The sequence below is a fragment of the Macaca mulatta genome, chromosome 1 (genome assembly GCF_049350105.2).
Source record: "Macaca mulatta isolate MMU2019108-1 chromosome 1, T2T-MMU8v2.0, whole genome shotgun sequence".
NCBI lineage: Eukaryota > Metazoa > Chordata > Mammalia > Primates > Cercopithecidae > Macaca > Macaca mulatta.
In genome coordinates, this window is record NC_133406.1 from 149,305,516 (window position 1) to 149,329,379 (window position 23,864).

The 23,864-nt window shown below is 39.2% G+C and overlaps 1 protein-coding gene across 1 annotated transcript in view; it reads left to right on the top strand.

The window, feature by feature from the left end:
- LOC100429940 (putative ATP-dependent DNA helicase HFM1) overlaps positions 1-23,864 on the top strand; it is a 122,529-nt gene that overhangs the window by 89,216 nt on the left and 9,449 nt on the right. Inside the window, 4 exon segments of the mRNA XM_077983062.1 lie at positions 5,551-5,631; positions 5,876-5,991; positions 14,010-14,089; positions 21,186-21,289. Coding sequence (XP_077839188.1) covers positions 5,551-5,631; positions 5,876-5,991; positions 14,010-14,089; positions 21,186-21,289 — 381 coding nt within the window.

A 23,864-nucleotide genomic window follows, 5' to 3' on the forward strand; every position in this document is an offset into this window, starting at 1 on the left:
TTTTGGCTTTTGCTGCCGTTGCTTTTGGTGTTTTAGACATGAAGTCTTTGCCCATGCCTATGTCCTGAATGGTACTACCTAGGTTTTCCTCTAGGATTTTTATGGTATTAAGTCTAACATTTAAGTCTCTAATCCATCTTGAATTAATTTTCGTATAAGGAGTAAGGAAAGGATCCAGTTTCAGCTTTCTACTTATGGCTAGCCAATTTTCCCAGCACCATTTATTAAATAGGGAATCCTTTCCCCACTTCTTGTTTCTCTCAGGTTTGTCAAAGATCAGATGGCTGTAGATGTGTGGTATTATTTCTGAGGACTCTGTTCTGTTCCATTGGTCTATATCTCACTAACAGCATAGTCTTAAGCATCTTACTGAACCTCTGTAAGAATTAATTTTCCCATATGCGAAATGGAGATATGGTAGGAACCTTATAGGCAGACAACCAAGGGTGAGTAGACATTTGAGGAAAATGTAGAATGTGTGAAAGTCCAAAATAAGTAAATAGAAAATGGATGAAAGAGCAAAAGGATAATTCAGGAATATAACAAAACCTAATATAAAACTTTAGTAACCTCAGAGAAATTAAAGATTATATTAGCAACCACAAAACTGAATAGGATGCCATTTTAAAATAAAAAGAACCAGAGCAAGCACAGAGAAGCAAAAACTATGTTTGGAAAGAAAACTGGAGGGCTTGAAGATAAAGTCAATACCTTCTCACTGAAAGCAAAAAGTCAAGGAGATAGAAAATGTAAGAGAAAAAGGAGGCAATTTAAGAGCCCAGTATCCAACTTGTAAGTGTTGAAGAAAGAACAAACAAATCAGAAGAAATAATTTGAGAAAACTTTTTAGAACTGAAGTGTGACAGAAATCTTCACATTAAAAAGGCTTACTTAATGCTAATTAGGCTGAATGAAAGGTCTACAAATAAAGCATAATTGCGATATTTCAGAACATTGTGAAGAAAGATAAAATTGTAAATGCTTACAAAGAACAAAAATAAAAAATTGCAATAGTCTTTTTGTGAGCAAAGTTGGATGCTAAAAGTCAATTGATTTAAAATTCCAGGGGGAAGCCAGGTGCACTGGTTTGTACCTGTAATCCCAGCTACTTGGAAGGATGAGAAGGCAGGATTGCTTGAGCCCAAGAGTTCAAGGCTGTGGTGAACTGTGATCTCACACCTGCACTCCAGCCTGGGTGACAGAGTGAGACCCTGTCCCCAAAACTAGTAATAAAAAATAAAATTCCAAGGGAAAAATGATTTTCAACTTTATGTTCTATGCCCAGCCAAACTACTAAGTATGAAAGTAATATAAAGATAACCTTAATACATTCAAAGATTCAGACAATTTTATTCTCACACATCCTTTCTTAGGCAGTTGCTTGAAACTGATCACCAGTAAAACAAGAAAGAAAAAGTCCAAGAATCCATTTGTAGTAGATTCAGCCCAGGAACTTAATGAAAGAAAGTTCAAAGATGACAGTTATAGGGCAGGTCTAGATTGCATTAGGAGGCAGATATAGGGCTCAAGGAAGGAGGCATCTGTGAGGGGGGAATAAATGGATGAGGCATTCCCATGTATTTGCTTTTACCCTTGAACTATTGAGTGAACTTAAACAAACAAGGTAGATATTGCTAGACTAATAGGAAAGCTGCAAAACTTGAGGGGAAGCAATATGCTGCTCAAGAAAGAAAATCATTCCACTTGATTCTGCATTAAAAATATTTTTACCTTCTCTATATCTCACATCAGTCTATTCTCTGTAACTCTACCTCCACCACCACTCTGGAGTTACCATCATTTCTGCTTAGACTTCTACTGGTTTTCTTGCATCCTTTCTGTCTTATCTCAAATCTATTTTCCATATTACACTCTACATAGTGATGTTTTTTCAAAATGCAAATCTGATTATGCCCCCTCTTTGGTTAACACACTTCAGTGGCTTCCCATAGCTCTTCGAATCTAAATCATTAGCATCCCCTAGAAGGTTCTATATGGTTACATGGTCAGCCAGTCCCTAAGCAGCAATGCAGTGGTAGCTGCTATGTAGTCTTGCCTCACTTTTGTAGATTTGGCTGGTAAGGACACCCTGATGGATTTAAACAGTTTTATTACTTACACAGATGGCAAAGCAAGATCAGCATGGTATTAGCTGCTTATATCCCCAATTCCACAGGATGATACCAAACTAGAGGGGTCAGATGACAGACAACATGAGTGGTGAGTTGCTTTGTTTTTGAGAAGTGAACTCTAGGCTGCAGCTAAGCAGTTTTATCCGAAAGGGACAAAGTGGAAAGTTCCATGCTTTAGTGGAATCAGGGAGGCAGATGAGAAACTGCCTCATGGCAAGTCTTCTGCAAGATCGGGGGTTTTCTGCAAGGTATGTAGCAAATGTGAAATGGCCTTTGGTAGCTCCTCACAAGACTGCCTATCTTGCCATTTTTAAGGGTGATCCCAGGGCATTCTGCCAACAGTCGAGTCTTACCTACATGGCCTATATGGAGACATGCAATTGCCATGGTGCCATGGTGGAACTGTTCCCCTGCTAACACAGGCTGCCTTTACTACCACTATAGTCTTATCTTATGTACTTTCTCATATTTGCTAGCATCAGTCATACTGACCTTTCAGTTTCTCCAATGTGCCATGCTTTTCCTTGTCATAGAGCTTTAGCATATGCTGTGCCCTCTGCCTGAACCCCACTTTCTCCTCACTCTTTGCCTTCTTAACTTCCCTTCTTTCTTTGGTACTCAGCCCAACGTTCCTGACCAGAACAGCTCCACCTCTTATCGCATAGCATGATGTACCTCTCCTTCACAGCATTCAGAACAATTTTAGTTTTAAATTTATTTGTATAATCTTGAATTGATGTAATAGTAGAGATAGTGGAGATAATATGCATTAATATATTATCACTTAATTGTCAAATGTTTTTACATACTTAATTACATTTTATTTTTACATCTCAGTGAGATAAACAGAACAGATATTATTTTAAATCTTTTTTCCCAAATAAGAGCCTATATTAGAGCTCATTTTAAGTTCTATTTTAGTGTTCCCTGTACTTCACCACTATGTTTTTTCTGTAAATACATTAAATGTAATGCAGCATACAGTAAGCAGTAAGCACAGAGAAGATGCCACAGTGGCCCAAAGGAGAGGGAAATCAGATCAGGCGATCACCATAGACCTCCAACACAGAGGTCCCATTTGAGTCAGACTTGCAGGTTGGTAGGCAGCTGTTGGGCAAGGAAGTGAGGGTCTTCTAAGACAAGAGATAATATCAAAGCTACAGTTATAGAAAGGCATGGGACTATTTGAAGAATGGCAGTTGAATGTGTTTTGATGGATGTAGGGTCCCAGGAAGGGAAGCTGGAATTGGATCGTGCAGGGCCTTGAAGATGGAATTGATTTTGTTTGCAGTAGGAAGTAACTTACGTTTCTAAGTGGGCAAATTGATCTGATCAGCATTGAACTTTAAAAGCATTAAATAGGCAACAATGTGTAGAATAAATTGTAGCATGGAGGACTGGATTCAAGAAACCAGTTCTAATCTAAGTGAGAGGTAACGGGATCATGACTTGGGACAAAACACCTGAAGCAGTAAGTCATGACACACCTTACAAAGTTTAATGTCAAAGCCTTTCAGTCAGTGCCTAAGAGGAACACACTTGTGTTTGAGGAACGTTAGGTCTATTTAATGTACTGCAGCAAAGGAGAGATCCATAGCAACAGAACTGTGGGTCATCTCAGGGAGCCGGGAGGATTTTCTTCTTATAGGATTTCAGCTTGTGCTGGGTGACTCTTAGGAAGGTTTAGGGAAAGCAGAGGTCAGTTCTAGATTGGATGCCCTCAGGAAGTGAGGTATTGGGTATTTTGGTACATTTTATTTTGGAAGTGAGAGGATTTAAAAAATAGTAGTCATCTGTGATAGCCAGAAGAGGGGGATGTTTCATTATTTTTTATGGTTCTTGAGAATTCTTTTCTCTAGTTTTAGAAATACTTACATGGTAGTCTTATCTCTGTCTTCTTCTACTGTGGTCACAGAGTGGCCTTATCTGGATATTTATATTCTCACAATTGTTTGCTCAATTGGGAATACTGTGGTTTAGCTGTCAGCTTCCAGCTGCCAGGTGTTTTCTTTTTACTTCATCAGTACCCAGTACATTGATCTGTTCAGCCCTAAAGACCAGCCATTGCCTCATATGTTGAGCAGCCTCATCTATTTACCCTAGGCTGCAGTATGTATATTATCACTGTCTAGATGTGCCATGACTTGGAAAAGCTTGATTGAACAATGGTGCTGAAAATGAAGAGTAAAGGACCAAGAAATGTTGTAAAGGTTTTCAAGCTCTCCACTATCTCCAACATTTCTGGGTCACTTAAAATCTATGCTCCAGCAAAAATAAGCTGATTTCAGCTCTTACAATCTGTGATTTGCTGCCTTTGGATATTATGCCCTCCATCTGGAATGTCTTCCTTCGGTCTCATTCTCATGTTCATATTTCTGTCTGTCCTTCAAGGACCAGTTCAAACATCTCTCTCCTTCCCTGTGCTACTAGTGAGAGCTAAGATCAAGAAAAACTGATTTAAAATATAATAAATGAAGAATAAACTATATATTTGGATATGTTAATTCTAAGAGGAGTCAAGATGGAAATAATCTCTCTTTTCTGTGAATTCATATATCAAATTTATTAGATCCCTAAAGCATTTATTTCCAATATTTATTAAGTATGTATTACATCCTGTTTACTAACTTCTGTCAGCAGTACCATCAAAATGCCATGATGTTTGCTTCTTTCCAGGTTTTTCAGGCTTAAGTACAAAGCAGCAGAAGTGTTTTTAAACTCCACCCTCATTCTTACCTCATTTAGTATAAAAGTTACTGATATGTGGCCAGATTTGACCCTATTAACATTATACATATATAATGTTTTATATATATATACACACATACATACATAGAAAATATATACCATGCAGGTTGAGAGTATTAAACTATATATATATGTCTGTGTGTGTCTATATATATAGTCTATATATATATAGTGTCTGTGTATATATACACGCGCGCGTTCACACACACACACACACACACACACACACACACCAGGGAGGTTATACACACCAGGGAGGTCGAGAGAAGCTTGTAGGTGGCTCAGTGTTTCTTGTTGGGACTAATAGTGGGGCAGGGACTAACTTATCGAAAATATGTTTTAAAAATTACCAGGCATGGTGGTAATTGCCTGTAGTCCCAGTTACTTGGAAGGCTGAAATAGCAGGATCTCTTGAGCCGAGGAGATTGAGACCGTAGTACTAATTATCATGCCTGTGAATAGCCACGGCACTCCAGCCTAGGCAACATAGCAAGACCCCATCTCTTTATTTAAAAAAAAAATTACGTGGATTACAAAACATTTGAGGAAGTATAAAAATCAATATTTTTGTATTGTCTGAAAGGAAGGAAACTGGATAAAAATTAATTATATTGAATTAACAATAATAAATGCACTGACAAATAGGTTTGTTTTTCCTATATTAATTTAGGAATGACTGCCAGCAAAAAACCTGGGAACCGAGAATGCAATCATCCTTGTAAAAGTAAACATACATGTGGACATAACTGCTGTGAGTTCCTTAAAACAAGTTTATTTCAAGTGTTCAGAATTGAAAGGTCTTTGGTGGATAGTAATGACATCCTAATTATCTATGTATGATATTTATATTATGCAACTTAATAACTCAAATAATTTTCTCTCTTTTGTGGGCAACATAAAAAGGTAAATACTATATTCGAAAATTTAAAGAAATTTGACTTTATAAGAATAAAATCTGAAGTTTAACCTAAAGAATCTGAAGCTTCTTTTCATAGGTAAAATTGGAATTGCACAGAAGTCAGAAATTAAAGAGTCAACAATTTCTTCATATTTATCTGATTTAAGAAACAGGAACGCTGTTTCATCTGTTCCTACAGTTAAACGTCTGAAGGTTAGTTTTAATAACATTTTCCCTTTGTTCTGTAATTTAATGTATATAAATATTCTTTGTTCTGTCTATCAATTAGGTAGGTATCCACAGTGTACTTTAGAATTACTTGTGGACTTGACTAAGAATATTACCATTATTCATAATCCATCTTCTCTTTCTTCCTTCCTTTTTTTTTCTAAATCTTTCTTCTTTCCTTTCATCTTCACTAAGCACCAAGAATATGCCAAAGTGCTAAGATATAGTGATGAATAAGACAGTCTTATTCCTAATCATAGAATTTGTAGTTGAGTGAGAAATACAAATAAGTAAACATGCTTTTTTAATACAGTGTGATGAGTGATTCTATGACAGAAGTACAACACACTTAAGTTTAGATAGAAAATGTACTCAATCCACATTTGATGGACTAAGAAAGGATTCCTAATAGATGTGATTGAGACCTGAAGGATAGGCCAAGGATGGAGGGGCAGGCACCAGAATGATAGTAGGAAGAGATAGCTAAATGTTCCAGGCATAGAGATTATACAAAGGTCCAGAGGTAATAAAGAAAGAGAGGGAGAGATCTTTAAATAAACTCTTTATCAGTAACACAGTATGTCTAGAGTTCAATTACAAGTAAAGGAGTAGAGAGAGATGAGGCTGAAGAGGCAAGTAGGAGCTAGATCATGCAGACCTTTTTGCTATTTTAAGGAATTAGACTTTATCATGAAAGTACTGAGAAGCCAATGAAAGGTTTTAACCAGTGACATGATCAAAATTGTATTTTATAAAGGTCACTCTGACTGCAATGTAGAAAAGGGATTAGAGGATGATAGAATAGGAACAAAGGGACTCATTAGGTGGTTTTTATAATAATCTAAGCAAAATAATGGCCTAGTTTAGGGTAGTGGCAATAGCAATGGAGAGAAGTGACTAGGTTAAATTATTTTTCAGAGGTAGAATCGCTACCTTGCTACTTCATTGGTTATAAGAGACAAAGTAGAAGGAGCAGTCAAAAATGATGCCCAGCTTTCCGACATTAGCAACTGGGAGAAAAGTAGGGCCTCGTTTGGGTAGATATTCTGAAGGGAAAGCAAGTTTGCTGGAATAGGGAACAGGATAAGTTCAACTTGGGAAACACTGAATTTAGAGGGCCTGCAAGATATCTAGATAAAGATGTCCTACAGACAGTTGGATATAACTGTTTGAAAATCAGGAGAGAGAGCTGAGCTAGAAGTAGAGACTTGAGAGTCATTCACATGTAGATGACAATTGAAACCACAGGAATAAATGAGAACTTTGATTGAGAAAGTGTAGTGTGGGGGGGCGGAGCAAGATGGCTGAATAGGAACAGCTCCAGTCTCCCATTCCCAGCGCGAGCGACACAGAAGACCGGTGATTTTTCATTTTCAACTGAGGTACTGGGTTCATCTCACTAGGGAGTGCCGGACAATCGGTGCTGGTCAGCTGCTGTAGCCCGACCAGCAAGAGCAGAAGCAGGGCGAGGCATCGCCTCACCTGGGAAGTGCAAGGGGGAAGGGAATCCCTTTACCTAGCCAGGGGAACTGAGACACACAACACCTGGAAAATTGGGTAACTTCCACCCAAATACTGCCCTTTCAGCAAACAGGCACACCAGGAGATTATATCCCACACCTGGCTGGGAGGGTCCCACAACCACGGAGCCTCCCTCATTGCTAGCACAGCAGTCTGCGATCTAACCTCAAGGCAGCAGCGAGGCTGGGGGAGGGGTGCATGCCATTGCTGAGGCTTAAGTAGGTAAATAAAGCCTATGGGAAGCTCGAATTGGGTGGAGCTCACAGCAGCTCAAGGAAACCTGCCTGTCTCTGTGGACTCCACCTCTGGGGACAGGGCACAGTAAACAACAACAAAAGCAGCAGAAACCTCTGCAGATGCAAACGACTCTGTCTGACAGCTTTGAAGAGAGCAGTGGATCTCCCAACACGGAGGTTGAGATCTGAGAAGGGACAGACTGCCTGCTCAAGTGGGTCCCTGACCCCTGAGTAGCCTAACTGGCAGACATCCCCCACTAGGGGCAGTCTGACACCCCACACCTCACAGGGTGGAGTACACTCCTGAGAGGAAGCTTCCAAAGCAAGAATCAGACAGGTACACTCGCTGTTCAGCAATATTCTATCTTCTGCAGCCTCCGCTGCTGATACCCAGGCAAACAGGGTCTGGAGTGGACCTCAAACAATCTCCAACAGACCTACAGCTGAGGGTCCTGACTGTTAGAAGGAAAACTATCAAACAGGAAGGACACCTACACCAAAACCCCATCAGTTCGTCACCATCATCAAAGACCAGAGGCAGATAAAACCACAAAGATGGGGAAAAAGAGGGCAGAAAACCTGGAAATTCAAAAAATAAGAGTGCATCTCCCCCGGCAAAGGAGCGCAGCTCATCACCAGGAACGGATCAAAGCTGGACGGAGAATGACTTTGACGAGATGAGAGAAGAAGGCTTCAGTCCATCAAACTTCTCAGAGCTAAAGGAGGAATTACGTACCAAGCGCAAAGAAACTAAAAATCTTGAAAAAAAGTGGAAGAATTGATAACAAGAGTAATTAATGCAGAGAAGGTCATAAACGAAATGAAAGAGATGAAAACCATGACACGAGAAATACGTGACAAATGCACAAGCTTCAGTAACCGACTTGATCAACTGGAAGAAAGAGTATCAGCGATTGAGGATCAAATGAATGAAATGAAGCGAGAAGAGAAACCAAAAGAAAAAAGAAGAAAAAGAAATGAACAAAGCCTGCAAGAAGTATGGAATTATGTAAAAAGACCACATCTATGTCTGATTGGGGTGCCTGAAAGTGAGGGGGAAAATGGAACCAAGTTGGAAAACACTCTGCAGGATATCATCCAGGAGAACTTCCCCAACCTAGTAGAGCAGGCCAAATTTAAATCCAGGAAATACAGAGAACACCACAAAGATACTCCTCGAGAAGAGCAACTCCAAGACACATAATTGCCAGATTCACCAAAGTTGAAATGAAGGAAAAAAATCTTAAGGGCAGCCAGAGAGAAAGGTCGGGTTACCCACAAAGGGAAGCCCATCAGACTAACAGCAGATCTCTCGGCAGTAACTCTCCAAGCCAGAAGACAGTGGGGGCCAATATTCAACATTCCTAAAGAAAAGAATTTTCAACCCAGAATTTCATATCCAGCCAAACTAAGTTTCATAAGTGAAGGAGAAATAAAATCCTTTACAGATAAGCAAATGCTTAGAGATTTTGTCACCACTAGGCCTGCCTTACAAGAGACCCTGAAGGAAGCACTAAACATGGAAAGGAACAACTGGTACCAGCCATTGCAAAAATATGCCAAAATGTAAAGACCATCGAGGCTAGGAAGAAACTGCATCAACTAACGAGCAAAATAACCAGTTAATATCATAATGGCAGGATCAAGTTCACACATAACAATATTAACCTTAAATGTAAATGGACTAAATGCTCCAATTAAAAGACACAGACTGGCAAACTGGATAAAGAGTCAAGACCCATCAGTCTGCTGTATTCAGGAGACCCATCTCACATGCAGAGACATACATAGGCTCAAAGTAAAGGGATGGAGAAAGATCTACCAGGCAAATGGAGAACAGAAAAAAGCAGGGGTTGCAATCCTAGTCTCTGATAAAACAGACTTTAAACCATCAAAGATCAAAAGAGACAAAGAAGGCCATTACATAATGGTAAAGGGATCAATTCCACAGGAAGAGCTAACTATCCTAAATATATATATGCACCCAATACAGGAGCACCCAGATTCATCAAGCAAGTCCTTAGAGACTTACAAAGAGACTTAGACTCCCATACAATAATAATGGGAGACTTCAACACTTCACTGTCAACATTAGACAGATCAACGAGACAGAAAGTTAACAAGGATATCCAGGAATTGAACTCATCTCTGCAGCAAGCAGACCTAATAGACATCTATAGAAGTCTCCACCCCAAATCAACAGAGTATACATTCTTCTCAGCACCACATCGCACTTACTCCAAAATTGACCACATAATTGGAAGTAAAGCACTCCTCAGCAAATGTGCAAGAACAGAAATTATAACAAACTGTCTCTCAGACCACAGTGTAATCAAACTAGAACTCAGGACTAAGAAACTCAATCAAAACCGCTCAACTACATGGAAAGTGAACAACCTGCTCCTGAATGACTACTGGGTACATAACGAAATGAAGGCAGAAATAAAGATGTTCTTTGAAACCAATGAGAACAAAGATACAACATACCAGAATCTCTGGGATACATTTAAAGCAGTGTGTAGAGGGAAATTTATAGCACTTAATGCCCACAAGAGAAAGCAGGAAAGATCTAAAATGGACACTCTAACATCACAATTAAAAGAACTAGAGAAGCAAGAGCAAACACATTAGAAAGCTAGCAGAAGGCAAGAAATAACTAAGATCAGAGCGGAACTGAAGGAGATAGAGACACGAAAAACCTTCCAAAAAATCAATGAATCCAGGAGTTGGTTTTTTGAAAAGATCAACAAAATTGACAGACCGCTACCCAGACTAATAAAGAAGAAAAGAGAGAAGAATCAAATAGACGCAATAAAAAATAATAAAGGGGTATCACCACCGACCCCACAGAAATACAAACTACCATCAGAGAATACTATAAACACCTCTACGCAAATAAACTGGAAAATCTAGAAGAAAGGGATAATTTCCTGGACACTTACACTCTTCCAACACTAAACCAGGAAGAAGTTGAATCCCTGAATAGACCAATAGCAGGCTCTGAAATTGAGGCAATAATTAATAGCCTACCAACCAAAAAAAGTCCAGGACCAGATGGATTCACAGCTGAATTCTACCAGAGGTACAAGGAGGAGCTGGTACCATTCCTTCTGAAACTATTCCAATCAATAGAAAAAGAGGGAATCCCCCCTAACTCATTTTATGAGGCCAACATCATCCTGATACCAAAGCCTGGCAGAGACACAACAAAAAAAGAGAATTTTAGACCAATATCCCTGATGAACATCAATGCAAAAATCCTCAATAAAATACTGGCAAACCGGATTCAGCAGCACATCAAAAAGCTTATCCACCATGATCAAGTGGGCTTCATCCTTGGGATGCAACGCTGGTTCAACATTCGCAAATCAATAAACATAATCCAGCATATAAACAGAACCAAAGACAAGAACCACATGATTATCTCAATAGATGCAGAAAAGGCCTTTGACAAAATTCAACAGCCCTTCATGCTATAAACTCTCAATAAATTCGGTATTGATGGAACGTACCTCAAAATAATAAGAGCTATTTATGACAGACCCACAGCCAATATCATCCTGAATGGGCAAAAACTGGAAAAATTCCCTTTGAAAACTGGCACAAGACAGGGATGCCCTCTCTCACCACTCCTATTCAACATACTGTTGGAAGTTCTGGCTAGGGCAATCAGGTAAGAGAAAGAAATTAAGGATATTCAGTTAGGAAAAGAAGAAGTCAAATTGTCCCTCTTTGCAGATGACATGATTGTGTATTTAGAAAACCCCATTGTCTCAGCCCAAAATCTCCTTAAGCTGATAAGCAACTTCAGCAAAGTCTCAGGATACAAAATTAATGTGCAAAAATCACAAGCATTCTTATACACCAGTAACAGACAAACAGAGAGCCAAATCATGAATGAACTTCCATTCACAATAGCTTCAAAGAGATTAAAATACCTAGGAATCCAACTCACAAGGGATGTAAAGGACCTCTTCAAGGAGAACTACAAACCACTGCTCAGTGAAATCAAAGAGGACACAAACAAATGGAAGAACATACCATGCTCATGGATAGGAAGAATCAATATCGTGAAAATGGCCATACTTCCCAAGGTTATTTATAGATTCAATGCCATCCCCATCAAGCTACCAATGACTTTCTTCACAGAATTGGAAAAAACTGCTTTAAAGTTCATATGGAACCAAAAAAGAGCCCGCATCTCCAAGACAATCCTAAGTCAAAAGAACAAAGCTGGAGGCATCACGCTACCTGACTTCAAACTATACTACAAGGCTACAGTAACCAAAACAGCATGGTACTGGTACCAAAACAGAGATATAGACCAATGGAACAGAACAGAGTCCTCAGAAATAATACCACACATCTACAGCCATCTGATCTTTGACAAACCTGAGAGAAACAAGAAATGGGGAAAGGATTCCCTATTTAATAAATGGTGCTGGGAAAATTGGCTAGCCATAAGTAGAAAGCTGAAACTGGATCCTTTCCTTACTCCTTATACGAAAATTAATTCAAGATGGATTAGAGACTTAAATGTTAGACCTAATACCATAAAAACCCTAGAGGAAAACCTAGGTAGTAGCATTCAGGACATAGGCATGGGCAAAGACTTCATGTCTAAAACACCAAAAGCAACGGCAGCAAAAGCCAAAATTGACAAATGGGATCTCATTAAACTAAAGAGCTTCTGCACAGCAAAAGAAACTACCATCTGTAGGCAACCTACAGAATGGGAGAAATTTTGCAATCTACTCATCTGACAAAGGGCTAATATCCAGAACCTACAAAGAACTCAAACAAATTTACAAGAAAAAAACAAACAACCCCATCAAAAAGTGGGCAAAGGATATGAACAGACATTTCTCAAAAGAAGACATTCATACAGCCAACAGACACATGAAAAAATGCTCATCATCACTGACCATCAGAGAAATGCAAATCAAAACCACAATGAGATACCATCTCACACCAGTTAGAATGGCGATCATTAAAAAGTCAGGAAACAACAGGTGCTGGAGAGGATGTGGAGAAATAGGAACACTTTTACACTGTTGGTGGGATTGTAAACTAGTTCAACCATTATGGAAAACAGTATGGCAATTCCTCAAGGATCTAGAACTAGATGTTCCGTATGACCCAGCCATCCCATTACTGGGTATATACCCAAAGGATTATAAATCATGCTGCTATAAAGACACATGCACACGTATGTTTATTGCGGCACTATTCACAATAGCAAAGACTTGGAATCAACCCAAATGTCCATCAGTGACAGACTGGATTAAGAAAATGTGGCACATATACACCATGGAAGACTATGCAGCCATAAAAAAGGATGAGTTCATGTCCTCTGTAGGGACATGGATGCAGCTGGAAACCATCATTCTTAGCAAATTATTGCAAGAACAGAAAACCAAACACCGCATGTTCTCACTCATAGATGGGAAATGAACAATGAGATCACTTGGACTCGGGAAGGGGAACATCACACACCGGGGCCTATCATGGGGAGGGGGGAGGGGGGAGGGATTGCATTGGGAGTTATACCTGATGTAAATGACCAGTTGATGGGTGCTGACGAGTTGATGGGTGTAGCACACCAACATGGCAGAAGTATACATATGTAACAAACCTGCACGTTATGCACATGTACCCTAGAACTTAAAGTATAATAATAATAAAAAAATAAATAAATAAAGAGAAAGTGTAGTGTAACAAGAGATCTAGTAAAGAACCATGAAGAATGCCAACATTTAGGCCAGACGTGGTGGCTTACGCCTGTAATCCCAGCACTTTGGGAGGCCGAGGCTGGTGGATCACAAGGTCAGGAGTTTTAGACCAGCCTGGCCAACATAGTGAAACCCCGTCTCTACTAAAATTACAAAAATTAGCCAGGTGTGGTGGTGGATGACTATAATCCCAGCTACTTGAGAGGCTGAGGCAGCGAATTGCCTCAACGGGAGGCAGAGGTTGCAGTGAGCTGAGATTACACCACTGCACTCCAGTCTGGGCAAAAGAACAAAGCTGCATCTCAAAAAAAAAACAAAAATTGCCAACATTTAAGAAGGGCTTGAGTGAAATATTCGAGTCAAGAACTAACCTGAGTTTCTCCTAATTCATTGATTTGGGGACTTTACGTACCACCAGGAATATTGTTGTTTGGCTCATGTGTTACAAGTTATTGATGTGAAACTGATACTTGAACTTATACTGATACTTGAACTTATATTTTTTCATTAATAGATACAGATGAGTAAATCTCAAGGTGTGGACCTTAAAGAGTTTGGTTTTACTCCAAAACCTTCCCTTCCTAGTATATCGAGGTACACATATAATGTTAGTATCTAAGGTAAAATATTTATCATAAACTCTGTTCCTGCAGGTAACCATTTATTCAGGGAAAGATAGTCACTGGCTACCATCAAATCACAGTTATCGTTTAGTTCCATAATGAAGCAATAACATCATAATGGTTTCATTATCTTTGATACCCCAAATTTATTTAGAACTCTACAGTTATGAAATAACACTTATTAAATCATCTCTTCCCTAGGAAACTACCTCTCCTATGTCATTCCCTTAGGTTCTCTCTTTATAGGGAATATAAACTAAGTGACAAGAGTATACTTTAAAAGTGGAAATGGGGGGGCGGAGCAAGATGGCCGAATAGGAGCAGCTCCAGTCTCCAACTCCCAGCGCCAGCGACACAGAAGACCGGTGATTTCTGCATTTTCAACTGAGGTACTGGGTTCATCTCACTGGGGAGTGCCGGACGATCGGAGCTGGTCAGCTGCTGCAGCCCGACCAGCGAGAGCTGAAGCAGGGCGAGGCATTGCCTCACCTGGGAAGCGCAAGGGGGAAGGGAGTCCCTTTTCCTAGCCAGGGGAACTGAGACACACAACACCTGGAAAATCGGGTAACTCCCACCCCAATACTGCGCTTTAGGAAACAGGCACACCAGGAGATCATATCCCACACCTGGCCGGGAGGGTCCCACACCCACGGAGCCGCCCTCGTTGCTAGCGCAGCAGTCTGTGATCTACCGGCAAGGCAGCAGCGAGGCTGGGGGAGGGGCGCCCGCCATTGCTGAGGCTTAAGTAGGTAAACAAAGCTGCTGAGAAGCTCGAACTGGGTGGAGCTCACAGCAGCTCAAGGAAACCTGCCTGTCTCTGTAGACTCCACCTCTGGGGACAGGGCACAGTAAACTAAGACACACAGACACCTCTGCACAGACGCAAACGACTCTGTCTGACAGCTTTGAAGAGAGCAGTGGATCTCCCAACACGGAGGTTGAGATCTGAGAAGGGACAGACTCCCTGCTCAAGCGGGTCCCTGACCCCTGAGTAGCCTAACTGGGAGACATCCCCCACTAGGGGCAGTCTGACACCCCACACCTCACAGGGAGGAGTACACCCCTGAGAGGAAGCTTCCAAAGCAAGAATCAGACAGGTACACTCGCTGTTCAGAAATATTCTATCTTCTGCAGCCTCTGCTGCTGATACCCAGGCAAACAGGGTCTGGAGTGGACCTCAAGCAATCTCCAACAGACCTACAGCTGAGGGTCCTGACTGTTAGAAGGAAAACTATCAAACAGGAAGGACACCTACACCAAAACCCCATCAGTACATCACCATCATCAAAGACCAGAGGCAGATAAAACCACAAAGATGGGGAAAAAGCAGGGCAGAAAAGCTGGAAATTCCAAAAATAAGAGCGCATCTCCCCCGGCAAAGGAGCGCAGCTCATCGCCAGCAACGGATCAAAGCTGGACGGAGAATGACTTTGACGAGATGAGAGAAGAAGGCTTCAGTCCATCAAATTTCTCAGAGCTAAAGGAGGAATTACGTACCCAGCGCAAAGAAACTAAAAATCTTGAAAAAAAAGTGGAAGAATTGATGGCTAGAGTAATTAATGCAGAGAAGGTCCTAGACGAAATGAAAGAGATGAAAACCATGACACGAGAAATACGTGACAAATGCACAAGCTTCAGTAACCGACTCGATCAACTGGAAGAAAGAGTATCAGCGATTGAGGATCAAATGAATGAAATGAAGCGAGAAGAGAAACCAAAAGAAAAAAGAAGAAAAAGAAACGAACAAAGCCTGCAAGAAGTATGGGATTATGTAAAAAGACCAAATCTACGTCTGATTGGGGTGCCTGAAAGTGAGGGGGAAAATGGAACCAAGTTGGAAAACACTCTTCAGGATATCATCCAGGAGAACTTCCCCAACCTAGTAGGGCAGGCCAACATTCAAATCCAGGAAATACAGAGAACGCCACAAAGATACTCCTCGAGAAGAGCAACTCCAAGACACATAATTGCCAGATTCACCAAAGTTGAAATGAAGGAAAAAATCTTAAGGGCAGCCAGAGAGAAAGGTCGGGTTACCCACAAAGGGAAGCCCATCAGACTAACAGCAGATCTCTCAGCAGAAACTCTACAAGCCAGAAGAGAGTGGGGGCCAATATTCAACATTCTCAAAGAAAAGAATTTTAAACCCAGAATTTCATATCCAGCCAAACTAAGTTTCATAAGTGAAGGAGAAATAAAATCCTTTACAGATAAGCAAATGCTTAGAGATTTTGTCACCACTAGGCCTGCCTTACAAGAGATCCTGAAGGAAGCACTAAACATGGAAAGGAACAACCGGCACCAGCCATTGCAAAAACATGCCAAAATGTAAAGACCATTGAGGCTAGAAAGAAACTGCATCAACTAATGAGCAAAATAACCAGTTAATATCATAATGGCAGGATCAAGTTCACACATAACAATATTAACCTTAAATGTAAATGGACTAAATGCTCCAATTAAAAGACACAGACTGGCAAACTGGATAAAGAGTCAAGACCCATCAGTCTGCTGTATTCAGGAGACCCATCTCACACGCAGAGACATACATAGGCTCAAAATAAAGGGATGGAGGAAGATTTACCAAGCAAATGGAGAACAAAAAAAAGCAGGGGTTGCAATCCTAGTCTCTGATAAAACAGACTTTAAACCATCAAAGATCAAAAGAGACAAAGAAGGCCATTACATAATGGTAAAGGGATCAATTCCACAGGAAGAGCTAACTATCCTAAATATATATGCACCCAATACAGGAGCACCCAGATTCATAAAGCAAGTCCTTAGAGACTTACAAAGAGACTTAGACTCCCATACAATAATAATGGGAGACTTCAACACTCCACTGTCAACATTAGACAGATCAACGAGACACAAAGTTAACAAGGATATCCAGGAATTGAACTCATCTCTGCAGCAAGCAGACCTAATAGACATCTATAGAAGTCTCCACCCCAAATCAACAGAATATACATTCTTCTCAGCACCACATCATACTTACTCCAAAATTGACCACGTAATTGGAAGTAAAGCACTCCTCAGCAAATGTACAAGAACAGAAATTATAACAAACTGTCTCTCAGACCACAGTGCAATCAAACTAGAACTCAGGACTAAGAAACTCAATCAAAACCGCTCAACTACATGGAAACTGAACAACCTGCTCCTGAATGACTACTGGGTACATAACGAAATGAAGGCAGAAATAAAGATGTTCTTTGAAACCAATGAGAACAAAGATACAACATACCAGAATCTCTGGGACACATTTAAAGCAGTGTGTAGAGGGAAATTTATAGCACTAAATGCCCACAAGAGAAAGCAGGAAAGATGTAAAATTGACACTCTAACATCGCAATTAAAAGAACTAGAGAAGCAAGAGCAAACACATTCGAAAGCTAGCAGAAGGCAAGAAATAACTAAGATCAGAGCAGAACTGAAGGAGATAGAAACACAAAAAACCCTCCAAAAAATCAATGAATCCAGGAGTTGGTTTTTTGAAAAGATCAACAAAATTGACAGACCACTAGCAAGACTAATAAAGAAGAAAAGAGAGAAGAATCAAATCGACGCAATTAAAAATGATCAAGGGGATATCACCACCGACCCCACAGAAATACAAACTACCATCAGAGAATACTATAAACACCTCTACGCAAATAAACTGGAAAATCTAGAAGAAATGGATAATTTCCTGGACACCTACACTCTTCCAAGACTAAACCAGGAAGAAGTTGAATCCCTGAATAGACCAATAGCAGGCTCTGAAATTGAGGCAACAATTAATAGCCTACCAACCAAAAAAAGTCCAGGACCAGATGGATTCACAGCTGAATTCTACCAGAGGTACAAAGAGGAGTTGGTACCATTCCTTTTGAAACTATTCCAATCAATAGAAAAAGAGGGAATCCTCCCTAACTCATTTTATGAGGCCAACATCATCCTGATACCAAAGCCTGGCAGAGACACAACAAAAAAAGAGAATTTTAGACCAATATCCCTGATGAACATCGATGCAAAAATCCTCAATAAAATACTGGCAAACCGGATTCAGCAACACATCAAAAAGCTTATCCACCATGATCAAGTGGGCTTCATCCCTGGGATGCAAGGCTGGTTCAACATTCGCAAATCAATAAACATAATCCAGCATATAAACAGAACCAAAGACAAGAACCACATGATTATCTCAATTGATGCAGAAAAGGCTTTTGACAAAATTCAACAGCCCTTCATGCTAAAAATGCTCAATAAATTCGGTATTGATGGAACGTACCTCAAAATAATAAGAGCTATTTATGACAAACCCACAGCCAATATCATATTGAATGGGCAAAAACTGGAAAAATTCCCTTTGAAAACTGGCACAAGACAGGGATGCCCTCTCTCACCACTCCTATTCAACATAGTGTTGGAAGTTCTGGCTAGGGCAATCAGGCAAGAGAAAGAAATCAAGGGTATTCAGTTAGGAAAAGAAGAAGTCAAATTGTCCCTGTTTGCAGATGACATGATTGTATATTTAGAAAACCCCATTGTCTCAGCCCAAAATCTCCTTAAGCTGATAAGCAACTTCAGCAAAGTCTCAGGATACAAAATTAATGTGCAAAAATCACAAGCATTCTTATACACCAGTAACAGACAAACAGAGAGCCAAATCAGGAATGAACTTCCATTCACAATTGCTTCAAAGAGAATCAAATACCTAGGAATCCAACTTACAAGGGATGTAAAGGACCTCTTCAAGGAGAACTACAAACCACTGCTCAGTGAAATCAAAGAGGACACAAACAAATGGAAGAACATACCATGCTCATGGATAGGAAGAATCAATATTGTGAAAATGGCCATACTGCCCAAGGTAATTTATAGATTCAATGCCATCCCCATCAAGCTACCAATGAGTTTCTTCACAGAATTGGAAAAAACTGCTTTAAAGTTCATATGGAACCAAAAAAGAGCCCGCATCTCCAAGACAATCCTAAGTCAAAAGAACAAAGCTGGAGGCATCACGCTACCTGACTTCAAACTATACTACAAGGCTACAGTAACCAAAACAGCATGGTACTGGTACCAAAACAGAGATATAGACCAATGGAACAGAACAGAGTCCTCAGAAATAATACCACACATCTACAGCCATTTGATCTTTGACAAACCTGAGAGAAACAAGAAATGGGGAAAGGATTCCCTATTTAATAAATGGTGCTGGGAAAATTGGCTAGCCATAAGTAGAAAGCTGAAACTGGATCCTTTCCTTACTCCTTATACGAAAATTAATTCAAGATGGATTAGAGACTTAAATGTTAGACCTAATACCATAAAAATCCTAGAGGAAAACCTAGGTAGTACCATTCAGGACATAGGCATGGGCAAAGATTTCATGTCTAAAACACCAAAAGCAACGGCAGCAAAAGCCAAAATTGACAAATGAGATCTCATTAAACTAAAGAGCTTCTGCACAGCAAAAGACACTACCATCAGAGTGAACAGGCAACCTACAGAATGGGAGAAAATTTTTGCAATCTACTCATCTGACAAAGGGCTTATATCCAGAACCTACAAAGAACTCAAACAAATTTACAAGAAAAAAACAAACAACCCCATCAAAAAGTGGGCAAAGGACATGAACAGACATTTCTCAAAAGAAGACATTCATACAGCCAACAGACACATGAAAAAATGCTCATCATCACTGGCCATCAGAGAAATGCAAATCAAAACCACAATGAGATACCATCTCACACCAGTTAGAATGGCAATCATTAAAAAGTCAGGAAACAACAGGTGCTGGAGAGGATGTGGAGAAATAGGAACACTTTTACACTGTTGGTGGGATTGTAAACTAGTTCAACCATTATGGAAAACAGTATGGCGATTCCTCAAGGATCTAGAACTAGATGTACCATATGACCCAGCCATCCCATTACTTGGTATATACCCAAAGGATTATAAATTATGCTGCTATAAAGACACATGCACACGTATGTTTATTGCGGCACTATTCACAATAGCAAAGACTTGGAATCAACCCAAATGTCCATCAGTGACAGATTGGATTAAGAAAATGTGGCACATATACACCATGGAATACTATGCAGCCATAAAAAAGGATGAGTTTGAGTCCTTTGTAGGGACTTGGATGCAGCTGGAATCCATCATTCTTAGCAAACTATCACAAGAACAGAAAACCAAACACCGCATGTTCTCACTCATAGGTGGGAACTGAACAATGAGATCACTCGGACTCAGGAAGGGGAACATCACACACCGGGGCCTATCATGGGGAGGGGGGAGGGGGGAGGGATTGCATTGGGAGTTATACCTGATGTAAATGACGAGTTGATGGGTGCAGCACAGCAACATGGCACAAGTATACATATGTAACAAACCTGCACGTTATGCACATGTACCCTACAACTTAAAGTATAATAATAATAAATAAATTAAAAAAAAAAAAAAAAAAAAAGTGGAAATGATGTTGGCATACAAAGTCTAACCTTTCCATTTAGAAGCTCAGTCCATGCTAATAATATCTCAGATTTATAATACAAAAATTATACATTCGTGCATTATATTTTCTGACTTAAACAACAACATGGCCATAAAATGAGGTATTTTTTTGTCCTATTGTATAGAAAAACTGAAGTTCATATTCCTAGTTAGCAAGCAGAAGGCCTCAGATGGTAACTCAGTGTTCTTTTCCTATATCATGATGCCTACAGGACAATCATATATGTAATTTCCCTTCCAGATAAGGGCATTCTATATGCAGGAATGACATTCAATATATTTAACAACTAGTACAGAACAGGAACTGACTCATTGGAATAGATACCAGCAGTACTTCTAGAGATCGTGGCTTTTGTTATCTAACTAAGGGCATGCAAAGAAGACTAAGCATTGGTCACTTCCATTAAACACCTGTTTATTTGCTACCCAGGCTGGGTCTAGTTTTTCATAGAAGTGTTAAATGAATAAATCATTATTTTTATTTATATGAATAAATAGTTTTCAGGCTTAGATTAATTTTCATATTTTCTTTAACTTTTTATGGTTTTATCTTTATAAAGGTCAGAATATTTAAACATATCTGAATTTCCTATAATGGAGCAGTGGGATCAGCCTGAAATCTATGGAAAAGTTAGACAAGAACCATCTGAATATCAAGACAAAGGTAAATTACCATTGATACTTACTTGAGAGAGTAAATGGCTTATTACTACTTTGAATTGACAAGTAGTGTTATTGAAACACCAGCATCTGAAATTATTATAATTATTAACTTGGCAACATTTTTCTCTTAGATTACGGAATCATTTTCAAATTCTTGGGTCTGTTATTCAGATGGTCTTACTCTATTTTTTTAAAAAAAATCTCTTTCCTACATAATGCTATTTTAATTTAAAGATACTATGAGGAAAATCTGAGCCAATAAGGCATCCTTGAGTATATAGAGTATTAACATACTGAATGATTACCTTCATATATTGTTAGAATTATTTAAAATAATTTTATGTTTATAAAACTAGTCCAGTTTTACAAAATATCAATGTGACCTTGGGCAAGTTATTTAATCTCTTTGGGCTTTAGTCTTAACTTTAAGATGAAGGTATTGAACTGGGTGACCTTTAATATCTCTCCAATTCTTAAACCTATGATTCTTACAATTCTATGTTAGTATGAGAATATAACTTAGGTTGTGGGATATAGCTAGTTTGTAATCTAGATTTGCTTTTTTATCTGTCTGTCATTTAATTAATGAGATAATACATATAAATTCAACACTGCCTGGTTCACCATTACTCTGGTTCCTGCAATTAATAGAGCATAATTTCCCTGAATAATGCTGTTAATAGCAGTCTGTTAAAACATGAGACAGTCCTGTCCATCTTCAAGTAGCTGTATGTAGAAATGGTAAGCTTGGGGTTTTCTGAAAATCATTTCATGTGTTTGGCATTGGCTTCTGTTGACATTCTTGTCTTCATGCTATCATTTTTTTTTCTTCATGTTGTAACTTTTTTTCCTCTAGTCATAATTTAAGATTTTACAGAAGCAAGGACTGGAGTGTTCACTACCTCTTATGATACCATGGCACCTATTAGGCCCAATAATGAGATCAAGAAAAGTTCCTAATCTCACCTGGAGAATCAGAGCATTTATCCAACTTATTCAAAGCCTGGATATCATTACAAAGTGGATAGGAAGTATAAAATTGTCAAGCTTCTTATATTTATCTTTGTTCAACATCTAGCCCTCTAACTTACTCCTTCCTTATCCTACTACTCTACTACCTGTCCTTCTGCACACAAGAGCTTATCTATCCTTCTCTCTGCTTACTTTTGTGTTCTATTTACATGGTTTTCCTCCTTTTATTTCCCACTAACTATTCCAAATCCAATTTATAGTATGATATTAAAGCCTCATCTAGATACCTTAACACCCAATAATAACTGTATCCCTGTTTTATCGAGTGGGCCACTTTTTTTTTTTTAAAAGGAGCTGTACGGTGTAGTAGTTAAGTTCACAAGATCTGAAAACAATCTGTCCAAGTCCTAGCTCTGACATTTAGTGTAACCTTTCATAGTCTACTTAACCACTTTGTCTAAATTCTTCATCTGGTTATATTTTAGGGGTTTTGGGATTAAATGAGATAATGCATGTAAAGCTGTTATAGTTTCTGGTACTGTTAGTAACAGTTAATTGAGTATGTTTATTATATTTTTCACATATTAGTTTTTGGTGGCAAAACATACTTTAAATATATTCAAATACTGCTTTTGAGAATGTTTTCGAAAAGCACGGCAGTTTTTATCTTCTGTATTCCAATTTCAAAAAGGGAAGAAGAAAAAATGTCAAAAATTATATAAGAAAGCATGTTGAATCATAAGACTTAAATTGGAAGGGACCTTGTGCAGTTTCTCATTTTATAGTGAAAGAAGCCAAGACTCCAAGAGATTAAATGACTTGCCCCAAAATTTCATATCTAATTAATGGCAAGGCCAGAAATAGATTGCATATCTTTTGATTCCCAGCCCAATGCCATTTCTATAAAGTGATACTGACTTTTAGTTATCAGTGGATAATTGAAAATTGAACCAATAGTAGTATATGAACTCTTTCAGCTTTTCGCCCCACCCCTCAACTATATATTTCCCTGTCTCTGCATCCATCTGTAACCATCTATTTGTCTTAAAAGAAAAATTATCTTTTCTTCCACTCGAAGCATATCTCTCCTCCTGTAATCTTAATTCTATCTAATCCTGCTTTCCCTGGGACTTTAGAAGATCATTATCCGTCTCCTCTTTCCCATATTTTCATTGTTTCCTCTCCACTGTGTCTTTCCCTTTAGCATATAAATATGCTGAAGTCTCTTCCTTCTTCAGCTTCATGTCCTCATCTAGCTGGTCATGACTTTTTTTATTATAAATGATAACAATTCTACTCAAAATGACTTAAGCACAAGAAAAGGAACCAATTGTCTCAAGTAAACTGAAAAGTATCTGGCCTAATTCTGGCTAAATCAAGGCACTCATGCCTCTGGCTTTCTCTCAATCTTTTAGCTATGCCTGTTGCTACTTGGCTTTACTTTTTAAATAGGGTTTCTCACATGGCAGGTAGCCCCTAACTTTCATCTTAGCAGTTTAGCAGCCTCAGTGGAAAAAGGTAGACTTCCCTGTTAGGTTTGGCAGACCAGAACTCATTGTAAATGGCCTCATTTGAGTCATGTGTTTATCACTTGATCAATCCCA